This window comes from Drosophila albomicans, chromosome 2L (genome assembly GCF_009650485.2).
Source record: "Drosophila albomicans strain 15112-1751.03 chromosome 2L, ASM965048v2, whole genome shotgun sequence".
Taxonomy (NCBI): Eukaryota; Metazoa; Arthropoda; class Insecta; order Diptera; family Drosophilidae; genus Drosophila; species Drosophila albomicans.
In genome coordinates, this window is record NC_047628.2 from 8,896,046 (window position 1) to 8,909,027 (window position 12,982).

Genomic DNA, 12,982 nt, shown 5'->3' on the forward strand with positions numbered 1-12,982 from the left:
AATGGAATGCATAGCGCCTATAAATATGCAAAGCTTTTTTGTACCCTGTTGTGTTTCGTGGATAAATGTCCATTTCATTAATGAAGAAACAAGTGTAGCGCGTGTTTTGTCGACTAGCTAATGAACTACAAAGATGAGTTAATTTTGACAAAGTTTAAGAAAGTATTTCAAATAATTTTATGAAATAATTCTAATTTATTCAAACATTTATTTTATATTATTATTATCTTTTACTCTTATTAGTGTGAATATTAAATTAGAGTGTATTAAACCGAGTCAAACATTCTTGACACCGGAGAAGCAATGTTTTATGAGCAAATAAAATACATTAAATTTTCATTGTATTAAAAACAGTTTTACTTAAAGTTAATCCAGTAATATACAAAAAGAGAATATTTTGTATTTTATAAATCGAAAGTTATTTTTTAGGATCAGAACAATTCTGTTAAACATTTATTGCCATTTATTGAGATTGGACTCAAGCGTCTTAAAAATTGTATATTTATTTTCATTCTCTGCCAACTTTTGGTAATAACTGTCGCAAAGTGCGCAGATTTTGTTTTCCTAGGATGTCCTAGGATCCAAGACAAGGCGAAGGCAACTAATTTCCATATTTTCCCTGGGCAACTGCCCCTTATGTTTCGAGTCCTGCCTCTGCCCATAAATTGTCTATTGCTGTCATACTTTTAGGCGTTTAATAAATTTTATGACTCTGAACGTGTAAGCAAAGCTGCAGCCTCTGCCTGTTACCTCTTGTTTTCATACTTCTTCTTCTACGTTTTGCTTTCATTTTCTTTTCTTTTTTTAATAACATTCGTTCATTTATGTCCTCAACGTCGACGTTTTCGCCGCTGTCCGCCTGGGGCAATACCAGCGTTTTTTTTTCCTGTTCTGCGAATTGCAAATGTGAGTATTTATGCGCTAGCTGGCTACAAGTTTGTCCTGTTCCCCCTCCCTCTTTCTCTCTCTCTCTCTCTCTTTCTGCCTTTGCAACTCATTTTGCTGCTCCCCTCGAAGTGTGCAACAATCTTTTATATGAGTTTATTATGTATGCTTTTGCTTTTGCTTAAAACATACAATTTCCTCAAGCGATTTCCGTTAGCACTGATGAGTCTTATTAAATTCGAGGTACTCTTAAGGGCTGGTAATAAATGTTCGGGGCGCTTTCTTTCTGCCTTCTCCCTTGATGCCCGCCGCTAGTTCTAGAAATTTTGGTAGCCCGGATTGGGTCGTTAACTAACTAAAATATGACGCCTGCTTGCAAATTGCGCTTTAATTGAATTGCACATAGATTTCCTTTTGGATTGCAGACAAATTTTTGCATACAAAACATAAAAAGAAAGCAACGTCAGAGTTTCCAAAGTTTCTTGCATGCAACATTTTGACGCCTGCCTCTTCAACAAACCAAACAAAAATGAAACTAAAAAAAAAGACCGCGGCATATTTGAAAAGACTTTGTTGAAAGTGTTTGAAACTGTCATACGCACGTAGTTTTTTTTTGCACTTTATGCCGCCATCTCTTTTCTTGATAGCCCGTCTCGTTCGCACTCGATTTCTACGACTACGACAACAGACTTTACCACTTTATTATTCACTAACTTAGCGCTAAGGATATTGACTTTATTATGCATTTTAACAAAAAAATTTGATGGGTTTTTTAGAATTATTTTGATTTTATAAAAAACTTTTCTGAAAATTGTTGTCTAATTGTTTTCGAACCTAAAAAATTTCTTAAGAAATTTTTGAATTGTATTTTATGTATTTTAAAAGTAATATTTAATGTCTGCTTCTTAAACAATTTAATATTATTTAACCATTCTACATTTTAATTTCAATCTGTTGGAAGTCTCTTTGTAAAACCTTTTTAAGCTGTTTCGATTTCTTGTTATTTACTATTGATTTATTTTTATATTATGGGTTAAGCTTGTTAAAGTCTTTAGGTAGTGTAAAGAAACATTCGTCGAAAGCTTTCTGTACAGTGTTTGTCTTTTTGTTTGAGTGTCGTTTTTGGCGGGAGACACTGAAGTTGGAATCTTTAGGGGATGAGGGGGACGTTGTGAGCGTTGAGTGCCAAAAGAATAAAAGTAAAGAACTAACGCGTTGGCCAACATCGAATCAAAAGCATTTCTAACCAACTTTTGTGGCGAAGTTTGCGCAGGCGGCGCAAGGACTGAGATTGAGTGCAAATAAAATGATGTCATGAAGTGGCAGTGGCAAACAGAGTTGTAGCTTAAGTCGTTGTTAGCGCTGAAAGGAGGAGGAGGTCGCAAATGCATGCTCCACTTTATTTCAGCTATCAACTCGTAAAGTTTGCGGCTTGATGGCCGGCAGCCAAGCGGGGCAGTTACTTAACGAAGGCAAGCTGATGTAGCTTTGACGGTAACATGAGGGGAGTGTGATTTTTCCACTCGAACTCACAGGCAACCGCAGCCAGCAGCATGCGGCTTTCAAAAGTTGAAGCACTGCAATTACAATAACAAGAACAGCACGCAAAAGCATTGCACAAATCTTGACAAGTATTTTTGCTCGTTCATTCTTTTTGTCAACATTGCCTTCGACTATTGCAGCAGCTGCGTCTCGCTCTCTCTTCTTATCGACTTTCGACTGCTGCTTTGTGGCCATAGAAACCGAGAGTTGGCCCAAATGTATTTGGCCCCAATACGTAGTTAACCATCGACTTGCAGCAGCTGCAAGCACTGTAATTAGCTTGATTTTCAGATTTCGTTGGCCAATCTGCTGCTGCTGCTATCTTCTTTGCAATTCAATTAAAAATTAACATTTTAATTGCAAATTACTTTTATACTTTACGGCACCAAAGAGAAAAAAGAAAGAAACCGAGCAAAGAAAAACCCCAGAAAACTTACCTGACGGCAGCACATAATGAGGCAAGTAGCGCGTTGTGGCACTTCCATTTTCCATTTGCCATTTTCATTTTCAGGCCATTTAATTTGATCATGCGCCAACAATTATGCAACTTGTTGGGTTCACTGGCTCTCCAGCTGTGCGAGAACTTTCAGTTAGTTGTCGTAGTTCGCTTGTCCGATTCGCTTTTCAATTTGTTTTGCCCAATAAAACTTTTTCCATTTGCCGTGCTTCAAAATACCCGATTTGTTGTTGCATACTCTACGAACTGTTGCATAGAGAATGATTATTGCGGCATACTTATTTTGCTTGAATACTTTGTTCATCAATTGAAGAATAAAATGGAAATGTTGCTCAATTTTGGACAAATAAAATATCTCAAATATCTAAAGATTTTATTTTATTTGACTTTTAATTTATTTTATGTATGCTCGCTACAAAATTTGAAAATAAAATTTCATAAAAATATTATCAATATTTTCATTCCACTATTTCATTTCAAGGAGACTATCGATTTTATGCGCAGAAGAAATTGTTGCATTCTTTTAGGTGAAATCAAATATGCCATGTTCGACACGTCTTTGAATAGTTGAATTCCTTATTGAACTCACACATCAGCAACATGCTTTCATATACTGAAATTCCGACACGATTTTTTGCAGTTTTATTGCATTTTCTTGTGCATACTTCAGTGTTTTGATTGAGAATAAAATTGCAAATAAATTTTAATAAATATTCTACTCGTATTTCATACAATGAAAGCAAATTCTTAACAATTTTTCTCTTTAACAATTTATGCTTTTAAATCAGTTTTTAATTTCAATGTAGTTGGCATGTAATTTAAGAAGTTTTAGTTCAGGGCGACGATGTGCTTGCTCACTTCCTTCTGCAGCACTTCCTTTTGGGCTGTTAATTGCTTTTGTAGACAAATTATAAAGCGGTCGAGTGGCCGTGGCTGGTGCCGTTTGTGCATCACTCAAAAACAGACAAAACCACACCCTGGTCATGACCATGACTTTGCTCAAGGGCTGCCCCAGCCAACTCGAACTCGAAAACAACAACAGAACAACAAATAAAAATGAAAAACAAAAACAAAAACAAAAATAGGAACAGGAACAGAGAAAAAACAAATGGAAATAGAAAACTCTGGTCCGGTTGCCCAGTCGTCAGTTTTAATTTAACTTTGACATGCATCAGCTCAAAAATCCAATTACAAAACAAATGTACAAAGCGTGAGCCCTTTTTTTATGCTTACCTCTTGCGCTGAACTGGACCCAAAGCTAAACCCCATTAACGCCTGTGTAGATATTTTTGTGTAGCGCAACGCAAAAAAATATATATAAACTGACCATTGAGCTGAAGATTTATGAAACCATTAATTTTGTGGAACGCCTAAAAAAAAAAAAAACAGAACGTAAAGAAAATATTAAATTAAATTAAAAAGTGCAAAGGGAAAACAAACAAAAACCAAAAACAAGTGCAAAAAGTGCAGCATGTCAGCTTAGGGCAATGAGCTGGCATTATGAGTGGGAAAAAACGCGCAGGATAAGCAGGACTCGTAGCCAAATAACATGTCCAGCAGCCGTGGCAAATTGCCGCTGCGTCCCGATCGCAATGCCAACGAGGAGGAGCAGCAACAAACCCAAACCCAACAACAGCAGCTGGGCGCCAAACCCAAGACCTCCCACAAAATGTCCCAGCCCCGCACTGATAACCAGCTGCCAGGACCAAGTCCACTGCCTGCCGGACATGGCAACTACATGGAGCTGGAGTTTAGCCAAGTCGAGGCCGCAGTGGGTCGCAGCTTTAGCGAGTTGCCCGTCAGCTATGCCACGAGTATTGTGGTTCCCATTTCCTATCGCGAGCCTGCCCCGCCCACTCCACCGCCCCTCTCACAGATTCCCTCGCGGGAGTCGCGACTGCTGCACTCGGCGCCCAACACGCCAAGCCGAGGCAAAGTGGTGCTGAGCAAGAAGGAACGCAAAGAGCTGAGCAAACAACTGGGCCTCGAGGAGCTGGGCGTTAGCAGCTCGGCGCAGTCGAGTCCCTACAAGGGGCGGGTCACCGAGCTGAAGAACTGCATAGCACGCGGCCTCTTTGCCACGCTGCATCGCGGCTCACAAAAGTCGCTGCAACAGCAGCAGCAACAAAGCACAGAAAACCCCGCAGAGATGCAGCTGAGTCAGGAATTATCCCCTCCGCCGCCGGCACCGGAGCTGGCCAACAACAATGAGGACGATGCAGCGGACTACAGTGAAAAGCTGAAGAATTTGCCGGTGCGCCAGCGTAAGGCAGCCACCTCGCATATGGATAATTATTGCCTCTTTGATCCGGTGGACTTCATCAACGAGAAAGCAATGCGATATCCCAGCAATGCGAAGCACGGACTGCGTGATCCGCTGTTTAGCTCTAGGCAGCATTTGGTTTGCGAGGACGATGAGGAGCTGGTGCCCGAGGTCATCTACGATGTCGAGGAGCTGGAAGAGACCATCATCATTGAAACTTCCGGCGATGCGGAGGCCGAAACGGAAGCCAGCGCCTGTGCTTTGGCCAGTTTCGATCATCACAATTACTTTGTCATTGAGCCGGGTGATTTCGAAATGGAACCCAACATTCTGGACATTGGCATTCCCAATCCATATAGCAATGAGCAGCTGGTGCAAGCCAAGCTCGAGCAGCAGAGTCTGGACAAGCAGCTAAATGAGCTGGACACGCTGACCAGCATGTCCAACAGTCAGGAGTCAAAGGACACAGAGACCACCTCCACAGCTCTAGTGGAGTCCTCGACTTCAACAAATTCAGCCAGCTCTAGTGGAAGCTCCAGCACACAGCAACAGTCGATGAAAAAGAAACTCACGTTTCTCAATCTCTCACCCTTTCGGCCGGGCAGCAAAAAGTCCCAGCAGAAATCGCATACGGAACAGCGAGCCATCTCGGAACTAGTTACCACCGATCATATGTTGCATCTGCAGCAGTTGCTGCAGCAACAGCGCAAGGATCAACGCGCCCACACCGTACCCATCGAATCCAACTATGTGTTATTCAATCCAGGCCCCGTGCCTAGTCGACATGTTCAGTACAAGATTAGGAAACCGCGACCGCTTTCCACACACAGCGATGCAGACAGCGGTTTTTTATCGCCCTGCTCCCCCGAAGAACTGAAGGCGAATCCCAGCATTCTTGTGCTGCAACAGTGCGACAGCGTTCAGGGTTATATTGAGGTGAGTCTGAGCTTGAATTGAGGATGGAGTTTGATGTTGAAACTATTTTCGATGTCAATTTTATTTTATTTAAGGTCTGCTTAAATTATTCAATATTTTTATATGAATCAAGAATTAAATTTGCAGCCTAAAGTAATTAATTCATATAAACTAATTTCACTGAAATGTCATTTGATATCTCATTTGTTTTATTAATAAATGTGAGGGTTTAACCTTCAAAAGTTATGTCAGTAAGCCAGTCAAATTTGTAATTGCAACTATTTTATTTATTTTTAATGTAAAGTTCAGAATGGATTTTTTATGGATAGTGAATTTTCTTAAAATTCCTACTTTATTTATACACCAAGCTTCTGGGTTTATTGTTAATAGTTGTATACTTTATATTGTCGAATCTTTTAGATGTATGTTATTCAAAATATAAATAAATTATTATTTTTATATAAATTTTTTACAATCAAGCATTAATTAATGTCATTTGTTAATAAATTATCCATTCGTAAAGAACTACTTCCACCACTTATCCCCCAAACAAAAGTTATAAAGTATGAAATTTATTTGCTACTAATACTCTTAAGCATTATTCATATTTTCAAAGCAACATCTTAAGCACACAAAGACTCTCCCTTATTGCTTAATCTTCTTGGAATAACAGTCTCTTTTTATCTTTACCCAATGGAGTACAATTGCCATTTATTTTGATTAGATATTCAAAGTATTTCCTATCAAAAGTCGTTATAAATGTTGGCCGATTTGAAACCTGCCCGAAAAACACAGGGTCGCAACGCCATCTGCACCCCATAGTCCCCGTTTATTCGCAATCGTATCTTAAGCTGGTAATCATTGTGGCATGTTCAGTTCGCACTTGTCGCCATTTGCCGGCTCACTTATCTTAACGAGCGGGCAACTTAACAAGTCTTCTTATGCAACTGGAACCACCCCAGGGGGAGTTACCCTGCTCTCTGTTTTCTGTCTACTCTCTGCACAATGTCAACCCCGTGAGTAGAAATTATCAAACATTCAGGAAAATTCAGTTTGGGCTTAGCAAATGCAGGCAACCTCTCGGGGAGGCAGCTGAGGAAGTATCTAGAGAGTTTGGTGGGTGTGGGAGGTTGCTTGGCTTTTGGCTCTGGTGATTGCAACAATTTTACTGTTTTCTCAGCTTCAAGTGGCTGCTGTTGCTGTTGCTACTGCTGCTGCCATCGGCGCCTCCGGGGAGCAATCAATCCTCGCGTTTCCACTGTGCGCTTCATTAGTTTTCTGCGAGCTACCAAACATTAGTTCGATTGTGCCAGCGAAAGAGAAGAAATCAAAAGGAGAGATGGCAGCACTTTTCTCGCAGCTGTGCAACATCTTTCGACTTTTAATGGAATTGAATTAAAACAGTTACCATGGCTGCTGCTGCTGCCACTGTTTGCTGTTGATTTGCCACATGCTCTTTAACAAAAAACCCCAGCTGCAACAGAGCTTGCCACAGGCATTTTGACTCATTTGTAAATTGAAATGCGTTCCGCAAAGAATTTCCACGAAAGAAACGAACCGAAAACGACGCCAACCTCGTTTGCCTCCTCGTCCATTTTACCCTCCGGCATCAAGTGCGTAGTGCGTAGTCCGTAGTCTGCTTTTGGCCATCCAATGAAGTGTTCCGAAAAGTGTCAAGTGCAGTGCTTTTCATATTTGTAATGGAGGCGGCAGTAAACACCAGTGTGGAAGGGTCGCTCGAGTGTTCCCAAGTAAATGGAATGTAAATCGATGTCGTCCAAACGGGGGGTAACTACCAGCTCAAGGTTAATGGTGTTTGAAGTGGACGACAGCAAGGAACAGTTGCGCTGAGTTGAGTTGAGGTGGTTGCTGGCTATTGTGGAAAACACAGAGAGCTGTGAAGCCACGTGAAAGCAAACAAATTATTCCAATGTCAAAAAGGTAAAGAGTAAAGCGGTTTCTTCAATGTAATAGTGCAGCTATCTTAATTGTGGATTATCGTTAAAATTAATCTGTCTGAAAATCAAAATGAAATCTATTTGTGATTTAGGTACAAATAGAGGTTTTCTTCAATTGAATAGAACAGCTATTCTAAATGTTATTTATCCTTAATATTAAAAGGATTAAATTTCTGATATTTTGGTAGCCACGTTCATCTCAAATAGTCTCTTAATTATGATTCTCAGTCTTCTTAAATGAATTATTCCGAATATTAGGTGATACAATTTGGTGTTCTACATTATCAGTCTGATATTCAAAGGAGGAAAAATCATTGAGATACCAAAATCTAAACCTGAGCCACTTTTAATTGTAGACTAAGCTATGGAAAAAGTATTGATTTTAAACAAAAGCGATTTTATTCTTGATCTTCTGGCGGCATAGTTTAAGTTTAATTATCAATTAATGCTTTCTCACTTTTTTTTTAAATGCAATCAATTCTTTTTCATTTGCCCAAAATTTAGAACAATCAAGCAATCTTTAGAAATAGACAATTTGGTTGAGTGCAAAATTAAACTCTTTCACTGTTGTTTTCGACAATCTCTTGAATATTGCTTTGGCAGGTTTGTCGGTTGCATTGCAGTATCCCACACCGCCTGCCACGCCCACATTCATTAAGTCAAAGCAAACAAAACGTAAGCAATTTATGCAAAGCGACACATGGCTCGCTTCCACTTGGCGCTTCAAAAAACCATAAATTACCGACTTCCTCGCACTGTTTTTTTGGGGGAGGCGCCTCTAACCCGATGTGTGTTAGCTTTGGCCAGCGCACATACGCCATAAAGTACTATCTCAACGTGTGTGTGTGTGTGAGAGAGAGAAAGAGACGGAATTATAGAAAGAGGGAGAGAGAGAGTTGGCTATTGCAGCCTTCCAGCGAAAAGTCTCAATTGCAAATTGCAATGGCACTGAGGCATGCAATTTCCGAACAACAAAACAGCCCGCCGGACATTATCCGGCGACGACTGCAGACTACGTTGACATGCTGTTGCCTCACCCAAGCAACACACACTCCACACCCTCCCCTCCCCCTTCCACTTGTACCACAAAAAAGCTATGCACGAGGCGCTAAGCCGTCAAATGTCCTGGTTTCCATTGGGCAATGGGGTTGTACTACGGCGTACACAACGCGGTTTGCCATGTGCCCGAAATATTTCCTCAGCCCGTGAATGACATGCGGGGGAATTGTCACAGGGTAAGTCGCGTGTCGTGGGCTACTTTATGTGCCCCCTCGCACCCTCTGCATGCTGCACTCAGTCTCTCTTTTTGGCCTCTGTGATTAGTCCAATAAGTTGTAAAAAGTGTCGCTCGAACGAGGAACGAGAGCGGGGGCGATTATCTGCTCTGTCCTTTATTTCGATAACTTTTTGATTTATGGCTGGCAATAAATGTTCAATGTGCACTTTATAATTATGTGGCGCCGGATGCTGTGCAGCAGCCCACGTCAAAGCCAATGTTAAAGGCAAAGCCAAATGCCATATGTGCATAATTATGCTACATCATTTTTTTGTTTGCGAAAATAAATAGGAATAAATCCTGTTTGTGCCATGTATTGAACTGAAAAATGCTCTGCAATTAGTGCTAATGCATGTAAGTTATTTGAAATCAAACGAAATATCTGAAATCTGAATATTGCAAACTAGAATATGACAATTTGCAAAATTGTAAATTTTTTTACAACAGCACAAAAACGGCAGCTCTTTATAATATAATTAAGTTGGCTTTTAATCATTTTTAATAATATTAAATTAAATATTACGACATTCATTGTTTTTATTTTATATATTCATTATTTGCTTTAAAGTGCCTGTTATAAATAACAAATAATAAGTTCTAAGTAGTATTATATGAAAACATAAAAAATCGAAGAGAATTTAAAAAAATTTAATATTTTGTATGGAATAGTTAATATTCCCCTTTTTTTGGTTACATATACAATTGTGTTTTCATTATAAATTGTAATTGCATTGAAAAATATGCAACAGTTATTCCTTTTGTTCTTTTATTTCATGGCTTTCGCGAAACTATTTAAAATGAATTGTCATGTAGCATAAAAAACCTTCTCGCATTGCAATTATGCATCTGAGCCGACAAACAACTGCAACTGCAATTGCAATTGCAATTGTGGAATTGCAGCAACTGCAGCTGTCAATATGCTGGATATGCCCATTGGGGCATTAAAGTTGGAGTCGCATTAAGTTCCAATTTATTTTATCAACTGTATTTTTCATGGTGGTTGTATTTTTTTTGTTAATACGCTTTCGAAGAGTAATAGCATTTATTAATACAATTTGTAGGGCTTTAAAGATAATAACTATAATTTTTAACAATAATATAACAATAGTATAAAAAATACGTATGCGAAGTTTTTGGCAAAAACTTTTTGTTATTTAATTTGACAATATCGATATCTTTTGGACATATGGAAGGTAATAAAAATACATGTTAAAAAGCTGACCAAAATAAAGTAGTTTTTTTTTTGAGTTTTATGACTAAAAATTAAATTTAAAAAAATCTAATTGAAATTCTATTTTAAATTGTGGGTTTTTTGGGCTTCATTGAACAAGTCGTTAACATTGAAATTGAATCAATGATGATAAATTATTGAAATTTAAATTAAATAATTATTTGTCAAAATCAGTTAGTAAATAAATAAAATAACTATAACCAAATGAATATTAAATTTTATGAATGCACTCCAAATTCCAATTAAAACATATTTCGAGTGTAGGCAAAAGTCTGCAGATAGATGAACTTTCTTTGTTTTTCTCATATTTTTGCCAGTCGGTTGGTTTTAATAATAATTTCATTGCAACAAAATAATGCATGAAAGTATGTGCACACACATGCGTACTCGTGTGTGTGAGTATTAATTTTGTGCGTTAATTTTATGGGCAGCTGGTCCGCATTACGAACGTCTGTTGCCGTTGCCCGGAAGCGCGTGGAGCGGGAGAATGCGCACAGGAACTGAGCCGTTTAATGGACGATGGCGTTATTAATACACATGCAACGACGACGATGACGACGATGTCGACGATGGCAAATGTGGATGACGTAGAGAACATTGTCCTCCAACAGAGTCCTGCTAGCATTTCATATTTTGCTCCACTTAAAGTTTTCAATTTGCTGCACTATCAGCAAGGCTGGTGCGCCTCGTTTGGTCCACTTTATTTAGATGGCCAGGAGAAGGGAGCAGAGGGTTGGGGCATCACTGGGCCACTGAGTTCTGTAGGGGCTTTAAAGGCAGTCAGCCAAGACCAAGACCCAAACGCAGTCCCAACGCAGCACTGACAGCTAAATGCGTTGCACTTATGCTTAAAACATGTCAGACGCCGTAGACAGCACTCAAACAGACAGACGGACAGCGGCAGACATACAGACATAACGACGGATTCCAGGCAGCAATAGACCCCTAACTGAGGAAAGAGGAAGATAGAGAAGGAGAGAGACACTAAGGAGAACGACAGTTATATGGAGTTGAGCGCATGCATTTGAAAAACTGCTGCTTACTTTTTGGCGTATGCCACACGTTGTTTAATGGTCGCAATGAATGATTCTCTTTTCCACAACAAAGATTAGATGCACTGAGTTAGAGGCAGCGACGATATTGGTTTGTGGCATACAGAGAATACGAAATTAGCCGACGAGTCGAAAGAAGCTTAAGTGTTCATTTTAGTAAAGAAGAAGGAAGCTATTTTAAAGTGGAAGATTTTTGAATGCTTCAATAAGAATATTAATGTTTTTGTCTTTAGATCATCTATTAAAAAAAATATTTTAAACATGAATTGCATTTTCTACACATATATATCAAAATAAATTAAATTTGACAATAATATAAAAATTCCTCTTACTCAAAGCTTGTCCTGCACTTTCTTAATTATACATACTTAGACACACTCTGATAATTTAATGTTAGAAATTTCTCCTCACTGGAACTATGAATCTTGACTACAAGTATCATTGCACTTTTCTCATATGTTTTTGTTTTATTATGTCTACGGAAAAGTATCCATAATTTATCCTTTCTCATCTGCCAGATTTTCAGTAGTTTTTATGCAATTTTATAATAAAGTAAGCAGAGTTAAGCAACAGCATTATGAAGTTCTATGCATTATTTTTCAATGATCGCAAAGATTTACAATGTGCTCTAAACTAAAGGCAAAAGTTTTTACTTAGCTTTTGCCATACGATTTACACTCCCCCTCCACCTCTTCCTCCTCCTCCGCCTTCGCCCATCTCTCTTGACTTTCTCATCTCTTTGCTTCCGTTTTCTCATTGTGCCGTGCTGTCGCTCTGTGTGAAAAATTATAGCCATAATTTTTGGCCACTAACAAGGCAGTTCGGGCCTGAAAATCTCTAGTGCTCTTGCCAGAGTTTCTAGGGCAGAGTGCCTAGTGTATGTTGCCAGCTTGTTGCAAGTTTGTTGCTGTTGGTGTTGCATACTTTTTGGTGCTTAATGTATATTTTAAACTGTTTTGCCTGCTTTGGCAGCTGCGCAATTTTTGGCTTATTGGCAAATTTATTTATTAAATTTTGTTGCTGGCCGAAGGCACTCGGTTGTTTGGCTGCACTCGCTACTGCTGCTGCTGCTGCTGCAGTTGCTGCTGCTGCTGTTTGTGTAACTAACTAATTAAAAAGTTTTGGTCGTGCATGGCGTATTTATGAGCTGCTGGTCGCCTCAAAGTATGCAATTAATTTCGAAAGTCAAGCTCAAGTCAACGCATAAAACTATGCGCAAACACAATTTAATTGCATTGTTTCATTTCGCATTTCACAATTCTTAGAAAACGATTTATATTACCTTCCTCTCCATGCTAGCCAAACTATTTACATTTTTCTTCAAGTTTTTTTTTTGGCCATAACGATTTGCCCCCAGGTGGTGGGTCTTTGTGCAGCTGAAAGGTAAGAAAACAAAACAAAAC

General features: G+C 39.0%; 1 protein-coding gene across 5 annotated transcripts in view; it reads left to right on the forward strand.

Annotated features, from left to right (window-relative positions):
- LOC117563385 (protein sickie) overlaps positions 1-12,982 on the forward strand; it is a 208,510-nt gene that overhangs the window by 30,243 nt on the left and 165,285 nt on the right. The window contains exon 1 of one of the 5 annotated variants that reach the window (XM_052003030.1): positions 4,249-6,083. The exons of 2 other annotated variants lie outside the window; for them this stretch is intronic. In XM_052003030.1, the coding sequence (XP_051858990.1) occupies positions 4,434-6,083 (1,650 nt within the window). In that variant the 5' untranslated portion in view covers positions 4,249-4,433. Of the gene's footprint in view, positions 1-4,248; positions 6,084-12,982 lie in introns of those variants that run through there. 2 more of the 5 variants (XM_034241699.2, XM_034241700.2) reach the window with 2 other exon arrangements.